Source organism: Anopheles stephensi, chromosome 2 (genome assembly GCF_013141755.1).
Source record: "Anopheles stephensi strain Indian chromosome 2, UCI_ANSTEP_V1.0, whole genome shotgun sequence".
Lineage (NCBI taxonomy): Eukaryota > Metazoa > Arthropoda > Insecta > Diptera > Culicidae > Anopheles > Anopheles stephensi.
This window is the reverse complement of record NC_050202.1, coordinates 41,741,551-41,756,937: the sequence shown is the minus strand read 5'-3', so window position 1 is coordinate 41,756,937 and position 15,387 is coordinate 41,741,551. Positions and strand designations below refer to the sequence as shown.

General features: G+C 45.1%; 3 protein-coding genes across 5 annotated transcripts; all 3 read left to right on the top strand.

The window, feature by feature from the left end:
* Positions 1-245: 245 nt before the first annotated feature.
* Positions 246-6,984, top strand: LOC118508540 (facilitated trehalose transporter Tret1-like). Of its 2 annotated transcripts, none has more exons than XM_036048420.1 (6): positions 246-650; positions 2,967-3,421; positions 3,483-3,924; positions 3,998-4,167; positions 4,236-4,799; positions 4,883-6,984. In XM_036048420.1, the coding sequence occupies exons 2-6, from the start codon at positions 3,209-3,211 to the stop codon at positions 5,144-5,146; spliced, it is 1,653 nt and encodes a 550-aa protein (XP_035904313.1). In that variant the 5' UTR covers positions 246-650; positions 2,967-3,208; the 3' UTR covers positions 5,147-6,984. The 2 variants fall into 2 exon arrangements, with proteins under 2 accessions (XP_035904313.1, XP_035904314.1); XM_036048421.1 differs by having other exon boundaries at positions 321-683.
* A 2,097-nt stretch (positions 6,985-9,081) lies between these two features.
* LOC118508535 (beta-1,3-glucan-binding protein-like) lies at positions 9,082-11,467 on the top strand. Of its 2 annotated transcripts, XM_036048412.1 has the most exons (5): positions 9,082-9,196; positions 9,364-10,065; positions 10,126-10,220; positions 10,294-10,448; positions 10,532-11,466. In XM_036048412.1, exons 2-5 carry the CDS (start codon positions 9,909-9,911, stop codon positions 11,325-11,327), a joined length of 1,203 nt encoding a protein of 400 aa, XP_035904305.1. In that variant the 5' UTR covers positions 9,082-9,196; positions 9,364-9,908; the 3' UTR covers positions 11,328-11,466. The 2 variants fall into 2 exon arrangements, with proteins under 2 accessions (XP_035904305.1, XP_035904306.1); XM_036048413.1 differs by having other exon boundaries at positions 9,155-10,065; positions 10,532-11,467.
* Positions 11,468-13,062: 1,595 nt separating this feature from the next.
* Positions 13,063-14,768, top strand: LOC118508252 (beta-1,3-glucan-binding protein-like). Its single transcript, XM_036047865.1, has 3 exons — positions 13,063-13,504; positions 13,588-13,742; positions 13,903-14,768. The coding sequence occupies exons 1-3, from the start codon at positions 13,265-13,267 to the stop codon at positions 14,675-14,677; spliced, it is 1,170 nt and encodes a 389-aa protein (XP_035903758.1). The 5' UTR covers positions 13,063-13,264; the 3' UTR covers positions 14,678-14,768.
* The last annotated feature ends 619 nt before the right edge of the window (positions 14,769-15,387 follow it).

Sequence of the window (15,387 nt, the reverse complement as noted above, 5' to 3'; positions counted from 1 at the left end):
ATTCGTCGCTTGTAAAATTCATGTAATATTTCACTCGATTTCATGTAATATTTCAGCATGGGTGTGATTGAAGTAAGCACAAAATGATTTAAGCTAAAATAAGTAATTTCCACGCCTCAACAGTGGCTTGGGCCTTAACATGTTGGTTGTAACAGACACGTACAATTTAAAAGAAAAAAAAAATACAACCTGATTTGGCTACTGCTATTGCAGTAGTTTATACGCTACGATATCAGTAACTGCGATGAACGCGGTAGCCGCACACGGCATGGGCTCAATTTAACGACACGCCTCGTGTCGTGTGCTGTCACTGTTCGTATTCCGTCGTCAAACCCCGTGTTTACGTTCTAATTTTTCTGTTCGCGAGAAGGGGGTGTCATTTTTCGCTGATGCACCACAAGAACGGGTACCGGGCGCTGCTCGCAAGAGTGTGCAGCAGAGTGGACAGAGCTTAACAATAAGTGTTGGTTGTTTCAGTATAGTTTATCTGGTCGGGTAGTGTTCGAAGTGATTTGCTGCATACCATCGAGAACTGTGCGTAGAAGTGAGCTACAGATGTCGATGGAGACGCATGATGGATGCCAGGTGAACCATGTGCTGTGATAGTGTGCGACTGTTTAGATAGGCATCCGCCCGTGCATTGCGTTTCGGTAAGTGATTTTACCGAGTGTTTCATCGAGCAGGTGAGACGGTGATACATCTTCCTAGCGCGAGCCGCTCACAGTCCATCCATCACCCATCTTTATCTCATATCAGCAGTCGTATGTGTGTTGCGGTGCAATGCAACGTGTCAGTGAACTAGTTTTATGTGGTCTTACATATTTGTGCGAGTGTGATGCAGTTGCACCATTGCGTATTTGCTTGAACCTTCCATATCTAATCGAATTTGAAAGTTTGTTGACCTCGCGCAAGACTATTCCGAACGTCGTTTTTGCTATCGTGTGGCAGTGTGGCGAACAAAACAACAGAAACGTGCTGTGGTTTGTTATGCCGTTAACCCGCATGTGCGTAAAGGTCGTTCAACAATGAATGTTCTGAACATCTGTACGCACCCTCCGAATGCTCTTTGTCCTTGGTTGCTATGTAACTCCAGGGTGCTGCTGTGCCTTCTGCTCCGTTGCTTTGTCGAAACATCACCAAAAACCGCTCACCTACGGTGTTTGCTTATGCACCGTAGCCTCTCTTCGACGGTGCTCTCTCAATTTTCTGTAATGTTGGAATCAGCTGTTCACTAAAACTAAAACGCTTCGATGTGCGTATACGGCTTCGATCAAAACAAAAATGAAGGCAGTTGTGGTTTGTTTACGTTTCACTTTCGTTGCCGTTCCGCCAGCAGCAGCAGCAGCAGCAACAGTAGCAGCAACGTTTGTTGCTTTCCGTATATTTGAGTCTAGTGCGTAACGGTGTCTGTATAAGTTTGTGTATATATGTGTGTGTGTGTGGTTTAAATAGTAGGAATTTATAAACAGAACTACACCGCGTATAATTACCACTGAGCTGTCCCCTGTGAGAAAAGAGCGGCCAGTTGGTGAACGAACGACCAATATTATGACAATAATTATTATCAAAATCATTCGCAGAGCACGTACTTTGTGCGGCGCTGAATCGCGGCGCGGTTTTGATTAGTATGTGCGGAATAAGATAGGCGCGAAACGGAGTGGCCAAGACAGCTAGTGATTAGTTTGTGCAGGACTGAATTATTGTATTTTACTTTCGTTACCTAGAATTTGTGGACTTGTGGCCCTTATTTCCGAACTCTTCAACAAACCATTAATTTTAGAGGTCAAATCAATACAGCGCATGAAGACAGTTTGGTTCGGTTCATTCATTCAAGAGCAATTCTTTTGCAATGATGCTACTACAATGCGAGGCATAGATGCCAATTATTGCTGCAGGTTGTTGAAGCGATTGCAAACCGTGTGAAATTTGATCGCGAAATGCTTCATATTCAATTCAGCTTAACTATCGCAACTCGGACGAAACTGCAGAAGACACCATGAAGTTGACCTCGACCATGTGGGCCATTTTTTCCCAAACTGTCGGCTAGACAATTGGGATTCTGTTCACGGGACCTTGCTGTTAACTCACAAAAATGGGCAAATAAGCCCAGGTGGCCCAACGAAAGGGACAAAAGCGTGCCGAAAGTATATTTTTCAAACACCAATCAGAAACTGGGAAGTTGCATTTAAGGTTAAATTTATAGGAATTTTATTTAAAGTTAAATGCCCAACTTGATTGTTGGTTTCATTACATAAATGGACTAACTAACTTTTTAAAAAAATCCTGATCGTTTTGCTTAGAACTAAGTAACAAATGGAATACAATTCGAGAGATGGTACATTCGTTTGAAGCGAAAATAATTTGTTGTATGTAAAGAATAGATAGATATAATACACACTTTCCATTTTATTTATTAATCCTTTATGTTATTGCAAAATTCACATAATGACATTGTGGAAATCATATTTCTCAAGATAAACCATTGGTAGATTTACTTCTTTGGTATTCCACCCAAAGATATTGGCCTGCCCTTTATGGCTTTTATGACTAAGTTATGGATAGCATTGTATAAATTATTGTTTATATTATGTTCTATACCAAACAACGCCAACATTACTATTTGCTGTTTAGGTGTACATCGAGATATTTTTTTTCTTTTTTTTTTCTTTACCTTGATAAGTTAATCAAGCTAATGATTGGTAGCTTCATGCAACAAAAGTCAAACTCGTAGAAGAAGGAGTTTTTTTATGTATCGCGATTGTTATCAATGAATTAATTAGTTAATGAACAATTTAGCACCGGAACAGACATATGATGATTAGACGGACGTTCTTCGTTCCTTTTCTATTCCCTTATCGTTGCCTCTGCTATCGTTGATCCTTTAATAACAGAAACCACCGGTCATAAACGCTTATGTGCCAGACAAAACTATTCCAGTTCTAACAGACGGGCACTTCTCTTTCCAGCGCTTGACAGCGTGAGCAAATACACAGCCAGTACAAAACGAAAACAGCTGGCCTTATCTCCATGAAACAAGAGTGGGTTATTTATCTTCTGATTGTACCGCGACGCTGAACCATTGCATATCACCACCGGACGCAGCTCTATCTTTAGCGAAGTAGCATCATCCTTTTGTGGCAGTTCTGCTTAACACGGTGTTCAATGATACGCTTCTAGCAGTTCCAACCAGTCCGTGATCGCTTTCAGAATGGCTCCGACTGAAAACGGAACGGATGGAATCGAAAAAACGATCGGCATACCCGAAATACTCAACGGTGGCGATGACGAGGAACGGAAGGAAGATCACCACGATCTAGAAGCACAACCACTTTCGGTTGAAGTGACGAGAGAAAAATTGACAGCTAGCAACGAACCGAACAAACCATTGGCGAGCGTTGGCTGGAAGGATGCATATCAGCAGGTAGGTATCCTTTGTGACTATTTCAGCCACAAGAAAGCTCATGCTTTGCTTTGCTTCACAGGTACTTGCTACATGCTTGGTGAATTTGATCGTCGTCCAAGCGGGCATCAACATGACGTACTCGGCCATCCTTCTGCCGCAACTTTCCGAACCGGACAGTCCCATCCTGATTGGGCGCAATGAAGCGTCCTGGATAGCGTCGGTGGTGACGATCGCCTTACCGCTCGGATCGCTCGTCGTTGGCCAGCTGATGGATCAGTTTGGGCGGAAAAAGATATCGCTCGCGACCTGTGTTCCGTTTACGCTCGGTTGGATTTTAATTGCCAGCGCTTCGAACGTCAGTATGATCTATGTGGCGCGCATCATCTTGGGAACGTCCGGTGGACTTACCACCGTCGCACTGGTTTACGTGAGCGAAATTTCCCACGTATCCTTGCGCCCGATGCTGCTGTGTGCGAACAGTGTGTTTGTTTCGTTCGGCATACTGCTTACCTGCGTTTTAGGTAAGGCGTTGGGTGTTTTTTTCGATGAGTCAAAAGCATGAGGTAACTGTTTTCTTATTTTATCTATTGTTAGCGGTATTCTTTGACTGGCGTGCGATAGCTTACATTTTTGCGGGGTTTTCTGTTGTAACGTTTCTGCTGATTCTGTTAATACCCGAATCTCCACATTGGCTAGTGACATTCACCAAGAAGGACCCCACCAAAGCCCGGAGCGTTCTTTACTGGCTGTACCGTAACAAGAAAGTAAATTTGGCACCGCTTTACGCGATTTATTTTGTCATTCTAATGAGCGGCGTTTGCTTGTGCTTCAGCTGGCAGAGGAACAGTTTCAACAAATTGTGTCAAATACCACACCGACACGCCAGTCGCACGCGGCGATCGGAAAAGGAAAGAGTGCCATAAACTCACTGTCGCTAAAGGTGTTTCTACAGCCCCGCGTTTACCGACCAATGACCATCCTGCTGCTGGTGTTCCTGTTCCAGCAGCTGTCCGGTGCGTATGTGCTCATCTTCTACGCACTGAATGTGTTCCAGGAGATCAACGATGCGACGCTGGACGGCGAACAGCAAGGAGCCACGTTCAATCAGTACACCGCACTGGTAGTGTTGGGCCTGATACGTTTCATTATGTCCATCATAACGTCAGGCTGCTCGAGAAAGTATGGCCGCCGTCCGTTGCTTTGCATCTCGGGACTGGCCATGGGTGTGTGCATGATAGTTGGCGGACTGTACCTGGATTTATTGCACACTCGGTTAGGTAATGCAGTGCTCGGCAGTTACATCTTGCTGGCATGCGTGCTCGGGTACGTGTGCTTCAGCGCTCTCGGTTATCTGGTGCTGCCCTGGACGATGATTGGTGAACTGCTGCCGACAGATGTGAGTAGTCGTAAAGGACACCTTCGCCGTGATTTTCTGATCGTTTACTGACGCTCATGTTTGTGTGTGTTCTCGCATTCTAGGTTAAAGGAAAGCTTGGCGGCTTAACCGTCTCCGTAGCGTACGTGCTAATGTTCGGTGTGGTCAAGATCTTTCCTTATCTGCTGGAGCAGGTTTCAATACGCGGCATATTTTATCTGTACGCCGGCACGTGTTTTGCTGGAGTGGCGTACATCTACTGTTACGTGCCGGAAACGTTTGGCAAGAGCTTTGCCGAGATTGAGCGCCACTTTACCGACAAACACCACCGGCGAAGAGAGGTACCACCGGCCACACTTAGACAATAGTATAATAAGGTCTGACTTTTAGTGATACGCTCACGTGTGTGCGTTATTTGTGCGCGTTGATTTATGTCAAGAACTTTTTTTTTGTCATTTACATTTCAATTACACATGTATTGACGCAATGGTGCAACATGTACAACCAAACACAGCGATAACTGTGTGATAATAGAGTAAGCTAACGTCGCGGGTAAGCAGATGTAGGTGTAGATGGCACAAAGATTTTTAGTCTTCCAACTAGCTTAGCCAATATATACCATACACAACAAAAAAAAAAAACATACGTACCTTAAGCCAAAGCCAAAAGTGAGTGGAAATGAAAGGACAAGATTTTAAAATTAAAGACATGAAATAAGGGGCAGTTATAGCGAAGGTAGAGGGCGAATCGTCTATTATACGAACAGAAAACCTAGGAGAACCAAAAAAGATGAAACAAGCAAACTCGCGTTTTTATCTCCATATACACAATGAGACCATTGAAAAGATTCGTACAACTATTCGTATTACGGTTTTATATCGCGTCTTTTGATGTGGTGGCTTAAACCGCTGATGGTTGTATTTATTTAGCATGCCGCGTGCTGCTATCTTATCGGCAAACGGCACGCCATAAGCAGCGGAACAGCTAGATCAAACAAATTGTTGCAAAAATGTAGCCGAGAACGAGATAACCGTTTTACTGTGTGGAATGGCTCTATATAGAATACTATTTGCCGGGTTTGCGACTCCACCCATCGACGAAAGGACCACAGCGCTGGAGGTGTGTATTTTGTTGTTGTTGAAAAGAAAATAAAACAGCTAGAAACAACCACAGCGTAGCGTGCAGGAGACGAACAACTGTGCCGATGGTTGAGATAATTTGTGTAGTAGCCGTTCGCCATAGAAGCTACATAAATATCAATAATGACAAGCGCAAAGATGGAAGCGTTTGGTGACGGTTCAGCGCACCATTTCATTATCGTTGTTAGCCGTGCCTAGCGCCCCGTGAGACGAGCCGGTAATGTTGATGGATGAAGTATAACCGAGCACCGAGCGAAAGAGGCCACCGTTGCAGAGATAAAACTATGCAGTATAACCCTCCCCATCGGCAGAAAAGTTGATCAATCGCGCTTTGCATTATCAAATGACGTCGCGCCGTTGTGGAACGTTTGCATACTTTATGTGCAATCCGTCTGTTGCAGCAGCAGCAGAGCTAACACGATTGCAGCGCTGCTCGTCCAGATGGGTAGCAATATGCGGGAAGTGGCGGATGATTCGCTGCTCTTGTGCTCCAATTGCAAATACGGTACCTTGCGCACGCTGCACTCGCTGAAAGCGAAATAATTCACGTTGATTTCATTTTCCCGCCGGATCCCGTTCTCCGGGGAGTTTTGGCAGATTTAGCACGAACGAAAACTTTTTTCTGTTTTTTTTTTCCGCTGTTAGTTTACCTTTTCTGTTTTGGTGTTGTTTCGTTTTTTTTCGTTTGCTGGATATCAATTTGTCGCCTATTGGAAGAAATTCCGATTCGTTGAACAATGGAAGCACGACGATAGAATAATTGATTAGATTGATAGTTTGAAGGTATTTTAATTGAAGGTTGCAGGTTTTGCGTTTTTTGGAAGTTTAGCTTAGTAAAGATTCATTATGGATTTAGTACGATGCGTTGTTTTTATTTACCTGCAAGCCTAGCGAGACGATATTGTATTTTTTTTTTAATTGCTTTGTAATTTACCTACAACAGAATGACAATACTTAAGGAAATAAGTAAAGAAAATATAGCCCGTTGGGTATGGTAACTGAAGAAACTACTTATTAAATTTGTTTAAATGTATTGCATGTTTAATAAACCCCTCTCTCTCTCTCTCTCTCTCTCTCTCTCTCTCTCTTTTCTATGTTTTTAACGAAAGAGAACAATTGTTCACCAGCCAAAGGTGTCAAAGCTCAATTTTGACCTGCAAAGCGCTCGTATGTGGTCAACGCAGGCTTTTTCGATTCAATGACGTTTTTGATTGCGATTTTTTAAATAACGTTTAGATGGTCTGAAACATAAAAAATTAAATACACACAGCGGACTCAAGCCCACAAAGAGTTGAGTTTTTTGAGTTTTTTTCCTGGGAAAAGTGGGACTAAACAGTGCAGTGCAGTGAATGCAGTTGAAACGAATGAGTAAAACCTAGACTCTATTTTGTAACTGGAGGGTTTATCGTTGGGAAACTTTCATCCAGGAGGCAGAAGTCCTCTCGAGATCACCAATTGTAGAAAAAAATCCCTAGCCCTGTGGTATTTCGGTGTTTCCACGATCGGCCGTTTGATCCTATAGAGTCTACATTTTATCGAATTAAATACTAATCCGAAAAGGGGGATTCGCGACGAAATTCTCGTTTTCCTCGTTGAACATCTCGACGACTTGTTGCGTCCCTTTTTGAAAACCTCGGCAGGATACGTCTCTCAGCGTCGAGCGAAGCAGCCTTTCAAACTTCCTTGCTTAATTTGTGCGTAAGCACCGATGTCGATGGTCCTCTCCATACCGTTGAGGATCGTTGGTTGGTTGGTTGGTTTGTTTGACTGTAAAGACTTTGAGCCATTTGGCTTTATCCTCAGTATCTTCTATTGCTGTGGGCGATTTGTGATTTTAAAAGTAAAGTTATATGTGTGTTATTTAAATTTTATTTTAAATGTCTGTAGTTCGAAGAAATCGGAAGAGCTTTTGAAGTGCTTGGCTGTTGTTGGACACGACAGAACAGATCGTTGGTATTTCCCAAGCAAACGTTTAGGCGATTTTGGATATCACAAGACATTCCAAAGATGGGAACATTAGGTATTTGGTTGTCATGTTTGTGTGTACTATCCGAAGGCGCAAAAGGACTCTTTGGCCTCCACTAGCGACCGTGTCGTGGGTTTTACGAGTCAAAGAAAACGATTCTGATATTGAAACCATTTTCCTACGGTGCAACTGTCAGAGTTGGTATTTTTTGTCTAAAGAAGATGGTCGTGTTTGAATACTTCCCCGGGAGTTCAGCGTGACATGGGACCCAGCAGTTAGTTACATCTCCAATTCTGGGCAGCTTTTCGAGGTACTGGATGATATAAAAGTGAAGATGACTTATCGCTAACTAATGCGCAGAAGGCTTGTCGGGTTGTGGTGCTGTTTGATCGGGTGTAGATCTTATTTTTGATGTCCCAGTTTATTTTAGAACATGTTTGGGATTTTAGAACATGGTGGCGCATAGAGGCGAGGCAGGCACCTTTATAATGTCGGGCAGTTTTCCATCAAACGGGCAGCGGCAACAACTAATTTGAGTTCGGTAATTAGGTGTTTGAGAGGAAGTTGTCCGCTTTCACTAAGCAGCAATCTAATTGGATTAAGGGCGCATCGGGAGGTGGTGGGGTGGAGTTGGGCTGTATTTAAGATGGAGAAAAGCTCGATTCCATATAATAGATTCACGAGAAACCAGGCAGGATCTAGGTGTTCAACAATTACGCGTACACGTCCTCTCAGCGCACGCGCAAGTGCGTGCAACATCATCGGCTATTATGACAATATTTTCTAAAGAATTCACAATAAAAGGTGTTTGATTCCGCTGTCATCTGAAGCCGTTCCCATATCAACTAGCTTTGTTTACCTTTTCATCTAAGGAGCGTATAATAAAACTGGATGCTGTTGCCATGTCAACTGAAAACCCCCGTATGAAGTTAACATGTTGATGTTGTGTGTCTATCGATATACTAATCCATTTTTCTTCCGTTGTTTATCCAGCGTGACCTACTCCACCTTTACAGGCAATATGCAGTAGTAAATGATCACCAAGGTTCATTTTTAAAAGTAATACGTTGAATGTTTTGAATTATTTATAATTTTTCGCAATTACGAACATTATCTCATTACCTTAAAAACAGCATCATTTTAAATGTTTTAACAAGACTTCAGAAGGTTTTCAAACATATATGAAGTCGGGCGAATAAATTGTTAAAGCTTAAATTCGTTTGCCCCTATTTTACAGGTCAGTTCGGCCCCGGTTTTGCTTCGACAAAACAAACCCTTAAATATGAGTTTGAGTTGCCACCTTCCCGATGCAGGTGCGTAAATCATTTATCAGATCAATTGTCCACACGCCCGCAAACTGCCATGTGCCGATGTGCGGCTGTGTGTTGCACAATGTCATTAAACTGACGCCACATCTGACGAAAGCTTTTGGTTTCACTTCATTTTCCCTATTCTTATCGCGAATCTGCCACCCACCCAGCCACTGGAACGGTGGCCAGTCCGATGCTAATGGTGTGCATCTGACAGCCGTTGAAATGATGCACCACTCACTCATGACACCGCGACGGCCCACCACCACCATCATCATCATCATCGTCACCATGAATGCGGCGTGTCCAACATGACACTTTCGATAGTAATCTCGTTACTGGGCATTGTCGCAACCTGAGCCGATGCTGGATGCTCCAACTTTCACACGTCGAGGCGCACGTTACTTCCTCGAAATCTTCCCCGCGGCAAGCGCCATGCGTGTAGTAGTGTAGCGTGTAGCGCCCGGTGCCGACCTTCCCGGGAATGATCGATGTTGACCGGGCCCGGTGGTAAATCAATGCCCGACGAGCATAATTATGCTGTAAATCTAACTGATGCTACCAGTTCCCACGGCAGGCGTCGTAGTACTCGCATAGTACGCGGCATTCGGGAAACCGGCGGTATAAAAGACCAGTGCTAAGTGGACTGCTGGGGACAGTTCAGTGGGAAGCTGAGAGTGAATTTCTTGCTAAACTAGAATACTGTTTGTGCGAAATGAGTTCCACGACAAGGAGCGTGAGATGCCATCTGGTTCTGGTGGTGGTGGTGGTTCTTACCATGGCTGGAACTGTTTCGAGCGGAAAAACAAGCTCCAGTTCCAAGTGTCAGGAAAAGTCGCTTACGACGGCCAGCGGATTGAAGGCCCCTTCGGGTAGGTTGTCGCGGGGCGGGCGTAGTTCTTCCGTTTAATACCTCTGGTTCATGCGCATAGGTCCGTTCTGTCCTGGGGATCTCATATTCGAGGATACGTTCGATGGATTCGATCTGGAGACTTGGCAGCACGAAAACACGCTCGCCGGGAATACGGTAAGGGACGGACAGTGGATTTATCGTCCCAGGTACGAACGACATTTGTTTGCATCGATACTTTGTTTTGTAGGACTCGGAGTTTCAGTGGTTCACCAACAACCGCACGAACTCGTTCGTCCGAGAGGGCAACCTGTTTATCCGGCCAACGCTGACGGTGGACGAGTTCGGGGAACCGTTCCTGCGTTCCGGCGTGCTTAATATCCATGGTGGATCCCCGGCCGAACAGTAAGGAAGCGATGGAAGGGGGCATGAGGGGGTCGTCTCGGTCGACGTTTATTAATTTGTCGTTTTCGGTTCGATACGCGCAGATGCACCAAACATTCGCCGGCCGGTTGCGAACGGGTCGGGTCGCACGGTCAGGTACTGAATCCGGTCAAGAGTGCCAGCATCCGGACGGTCGAATCGTTTGCGTTCAAGTACGGGAAGGTCGAGGTAAGCGCCAAGCTGCCGGCGGGCGATTGGCTCTGGCCAGCGATTTGGTTCCTGCCGAAGGTGAACGCGTACGGTCGATGGCCAGCATCCGGCGAGATCGATCTGCTCGAATCGAAAGGCAATCGGGATCTGATTAAGAATGGTATCAACGTTGGCATCGAGCAGGTCACGTCCACGCTAAAGTTCGGCCCGAATGCGGCGTACGGTGCCGGGTACGGAGCACCGGGCACCTCCTTCACGCGTAATTCGGAATCGGGCAAGGGCTACCATACCGGGTTCAATCGGTACCAGATGGAGTGGACACCGGACCACATAACGTTCAGCATAAATGACATCGAGACGGGCACGGTGAAGGTTGGGACCGGGTTTTGGCAGAAGGGCAACTTCAATATCAGCGCACCGGGCATCGATAATCCGTGGCGGTACGGCAGCATTATGGCACCGTTCGATCAGGAGTTTTACTTCAAGATATCGGTGGCCGTCGGTGGATCGGAGTACTTCTCCGACGACGACATCAATCCGACGCGCAAACCGTGGCACAACGGAGCACCGAACGCGATGACCGAGTTCTGGAACGGAAAGAACGATTGGTTACCGACGTGGAAGCTGGATGACGGTGACTCGAAGGATGCAACGATGCAGGTAGACTATGTACGGGTTTGGGCCCTGTGATAAGCTGGAGGAGGAGGACCCCTACAATGGATCCAAGAACCAGTTTCGATTGATTGTAGTTGCTGGATAGAAAGTTGATAATAAACTCTAGCTGTGTTATCCGTTTAAAATCCCATCCATTACCCATTGTTCGACGCAAGTGCGATCGTTTCCTTTATACGCGCTTGATTGGGTGATAAATTGTTCGTGAGCATTGCTTTGCCTAATTAAACGGCAATGGTAATGATGTATTGCACTATCAGTCACGAGCTAAAGCTAATGAGCTCAGGACAGGTTTGTGTGCCCATGTTGCTTGTGCTTGCAACATCTGGTGGACGTCTGGAACAACAACAGATCCATGGAACCTGTTTTGAGACGCGAGACAGAATGGATCACTGCTACATTAAGAGATAGCCAGCGCGGGGTCTTCGGGGTTTCGGCTACGTACAACACGATGCAGTGTGAGTTTTTGTTTCCCCCGGGGGGTTTTCCGCTCAATGCGGTTCGGTTTTTTTCCCATCGATCAACATACTTAAACTTAAACGGAGTTGGCGGTGTTATCGCAGCGGATCGCATTAAGTTGCACCCAATTTTTCAAACGCCTTCGTGCACTGGATTTTACTGGTTTAGCTGAAAGGCTCATAAAAATGCTGCTGTTGTACGTGCGTTTGGCAAACAAATGGCAATGCATGGGTTATAAAAAGAGGACTCTACCTAGAGGAGTGTATAGGTTGAGGTGAACAGACGGGCCGAACACGACATGAGTCAATGGGGCCGTGCAGCGGCCTGTTTGTGATACTGATCGGTGAATCCCAATGGTCCCAATGGGTTGTCGTGAAAGTCTTGTTAGGTTTCGGTTTTCAGAATTTTATTTTTTGTTTTGATGGGGAGAAGAGCTTGTAAATTCTTATTCTGTAGAGGTTCTGATGTAACCAAGAGCATCCAGTCCTGGTGGCAAATACAACCGATTTATCCAGTGGCATATGCAATTTGATTACTTTTACTTTAACAAAGGCTAATTGTGCCTGTTATTGACCTATGCTTCTAACATGTGCAGTTCAAATATAATTTTAAAATCTATAATTAATAATTAAAATTATAGAGAAATTATTGATTAAGGTAGATATTTGTTTTTAGTTATTCATAAAGGGAAGGCCTGGCCGTATCGCTGCACAGAACCTATTTGACCATATTTAACTATTTCTCCACAGATAAGCTGTCATTGAGACAATAACAAAATTGAGGACAGTAGTTTTGAAGAAATAAGAAAAGAAGGGGGGGGGGGGGGGGTCGGTTTTAGCGCCAAGGAGGAGAAGAAGAAGAGGAAGTTTCGAAGAAAACATTTCACATGACTGTGTTACAAATCGGAAATCTTATGAAAAATGAATTTTTATTTATTAATAATGACGGTCCGATGCCGTATTGTCATATGAAAAATGAATGTTAAATATAAATTTTAATGAAAAGATAAGCCCATGGAACAGACAATGAATAATGGTAATGATAATTATGGTGATAATAAAAATATTACTATTTTTTTGGGATCACCAATTGCAGTTGGTTATGGGCCGTGGTATTAAAACATTAAACTTTCATTAATATCAAAATCAATTTGGTAAGAAATTCGTATAGGAAAATTCAGAAAAAAACGATTTCTGCTTTGCAGCATCACTTTCAGAACAACCCAACAACTAATCAGCATGAATTTTACTAGCCGACTCCATCTGCGTCCAATCGTTTGGCGATCAAGCAACCAGTTTGGCAGCGCCTACAGGTCGGAGATTCTGTAGAGCCGGTTGTTATAAAACAGAATTCTACCAGCGTCGCTGAACTCAGTGTCGCTGCTGTTCTCGCCGGGTTAGGTAAGGGTGGATCGCGTGCGTTTTGCGACAGCATCCAACCGGTAACTTTGTATTGTGTGTTTGTGTGATTACGGTGGACAACAACTACAACGTTGCATGATGCAGCAAACTTTGTTGATCGTTGGTTCGTTGCTATTGGCAACCGGTGTTTGGTCTGACGATGCAACTACGCCTGCCGCCGCAACCGGTGATTGTGTGCGTTCTGTAACGACGGCTAGCGGAAGTTTGATCGACCGTGGCCGTACTTTCTGCAGTGGAGAGCTTATATTTGAGGACAACTTTGATTTCTTCGACTTTGAAAAATGGGACCATGAGAATACGTTGGCCGGTGGTGGTGTAAGTGTTTGAGATGTTTGAAGATGATTCTGAGAACTACTAGCAGGGATAGCCATCTGAATTGGTTTGAAAATATCACACAGAACTGGGAGTTCCAGTGGTACACCAACAATCGGTCCAACTCGTTCGTTGAGGATGGAGCGCTCAACATTCGGCCTACGTTGACTGCAGATCAGTTTGGGCTTGATTTCATGACATCCGGGACGCTGAGCCTGCAGGGCAGTTATCCCACGGACCAGTAAGTTATTTGCTTTGTGGTGTGTGGCAGCGATAACGTTCATTTGATAACGAAACTAATCACCAAATTAGTACAGCGTCTTATCAAGTAGAATTTTTTGTTGCTGTAGTGTAAAATCCGGTGATTAATGGCTTCACATCCCACTCTACTCTCTTTGCAGCTGCACAAATGATGCATTTTTCGGCTGTGTCCGGGTCGGCAATCGGCAGCACATAGTGAACCCGGTCAAAAGTGCTCGCATCCGTACGATCAGCTCGTTCAACTTCAAGTACGGTCGGGCGGAGGTGCGCGCCAAGCTACCGACGGGCGATTGGCTATGGCCGGCCATCTGGTTGCTGCCGAAGCGCAATGTGTACGGCACTTGGCCGGCGTCGGGCGAGATGGATCTGATGGAATCGCGTGGTAACGAAAACCTTTTCCTCGACGGAGTACAGATCGGAACGCGCCAGGTCGGACAAACGTTACACTTCGGACCGAACCCCTCGTACAATGGTTACCCGACGACCACGCTCACGAAGAACGCGATGCCGGAACAAGAGTTTAACAAAAACTTCAGCACGTTCGGGTTCGTGTGGACGCCCGACAACATTACGGTGAGCATCAACGGGGAGGATCTGGCCACGATCGAGGGCGACTTCTGGACGCGCGGTGACTTTGGCAAGCACAATTTGGAAAATCCGTGGCGTCATGGGACGCGCATGGCACCGTTCGATCAGGAGTTCCATTTCATAATCAATCTGGCGGTGGGGGGTGTGGCCTTTTTCCCCGACGCAGCTACCAACCCGGGCGGTAAGCCGTGGACCAACAACTCACCGCAAGCGGCCACAGACTTTTGGAATGGGCGCGCCCAGTGGCTGCCGACCTGGAACCTGGATAAGGATGGTGGCAAGTCGGCCTCGCTGCTCGTTGATTATGTGAAAGTTTGGGCGCTGTAGTCTCGTTCCTCGTAAATATTCTGATTAAACAATTTTGAATAAAACTTGGCCGTTGTACAACACGGAAGCAACGGCGGTTCTGTTATCCTTATGTGGAAAACTGCATGTTACGTTACGCGCCACTCGGAACGGTCAATGGGCGGATTTGCAAAGACTGTTCGTAATCAATTAGAAGCGGTATTAAATTTCCAATTACTAAGCCTGTCAGCAACTGTCAGTGGGTCAGAGCTTTGAAGTTAGTTTTTCAGTCGGCTTCTACACATTCAAACCCGCTCGCAGGGGACGTATAATTAATCGTCAATAGTAATTAAATCTGATGTGTCTTGTTGTCTCGTGCGTGTTGGTAGCAGGAGGAACGAAAACATTAAACTGCTGCCAAACAGCGCCATTTAAAGTGTCGTTCAAATTCATCCTCGCTGGCCGATTGAGTGGAGTGGTACTAATTTTAATAATTAATTCCTAGGCCTGTTTGCAATTAACGCCTCCAGAAAGTCAACAGTTGGGGATGGCCTATTTTTTGTGTTTTGGCTTTTTTATAGCAAGAAATAACTTTGAACAGGTGCATTATGTGAATTGCTTGCTTATCGGCTGGACCCAGAACAGTGGTGGTAATTTATTCATTGCGCAGGGGATAATGTTTTAATTATAGGGTCATATTTATGCACATCTCCAGATGGCGTGGGCACAAATGCTGTTGTTTGGTACACGTT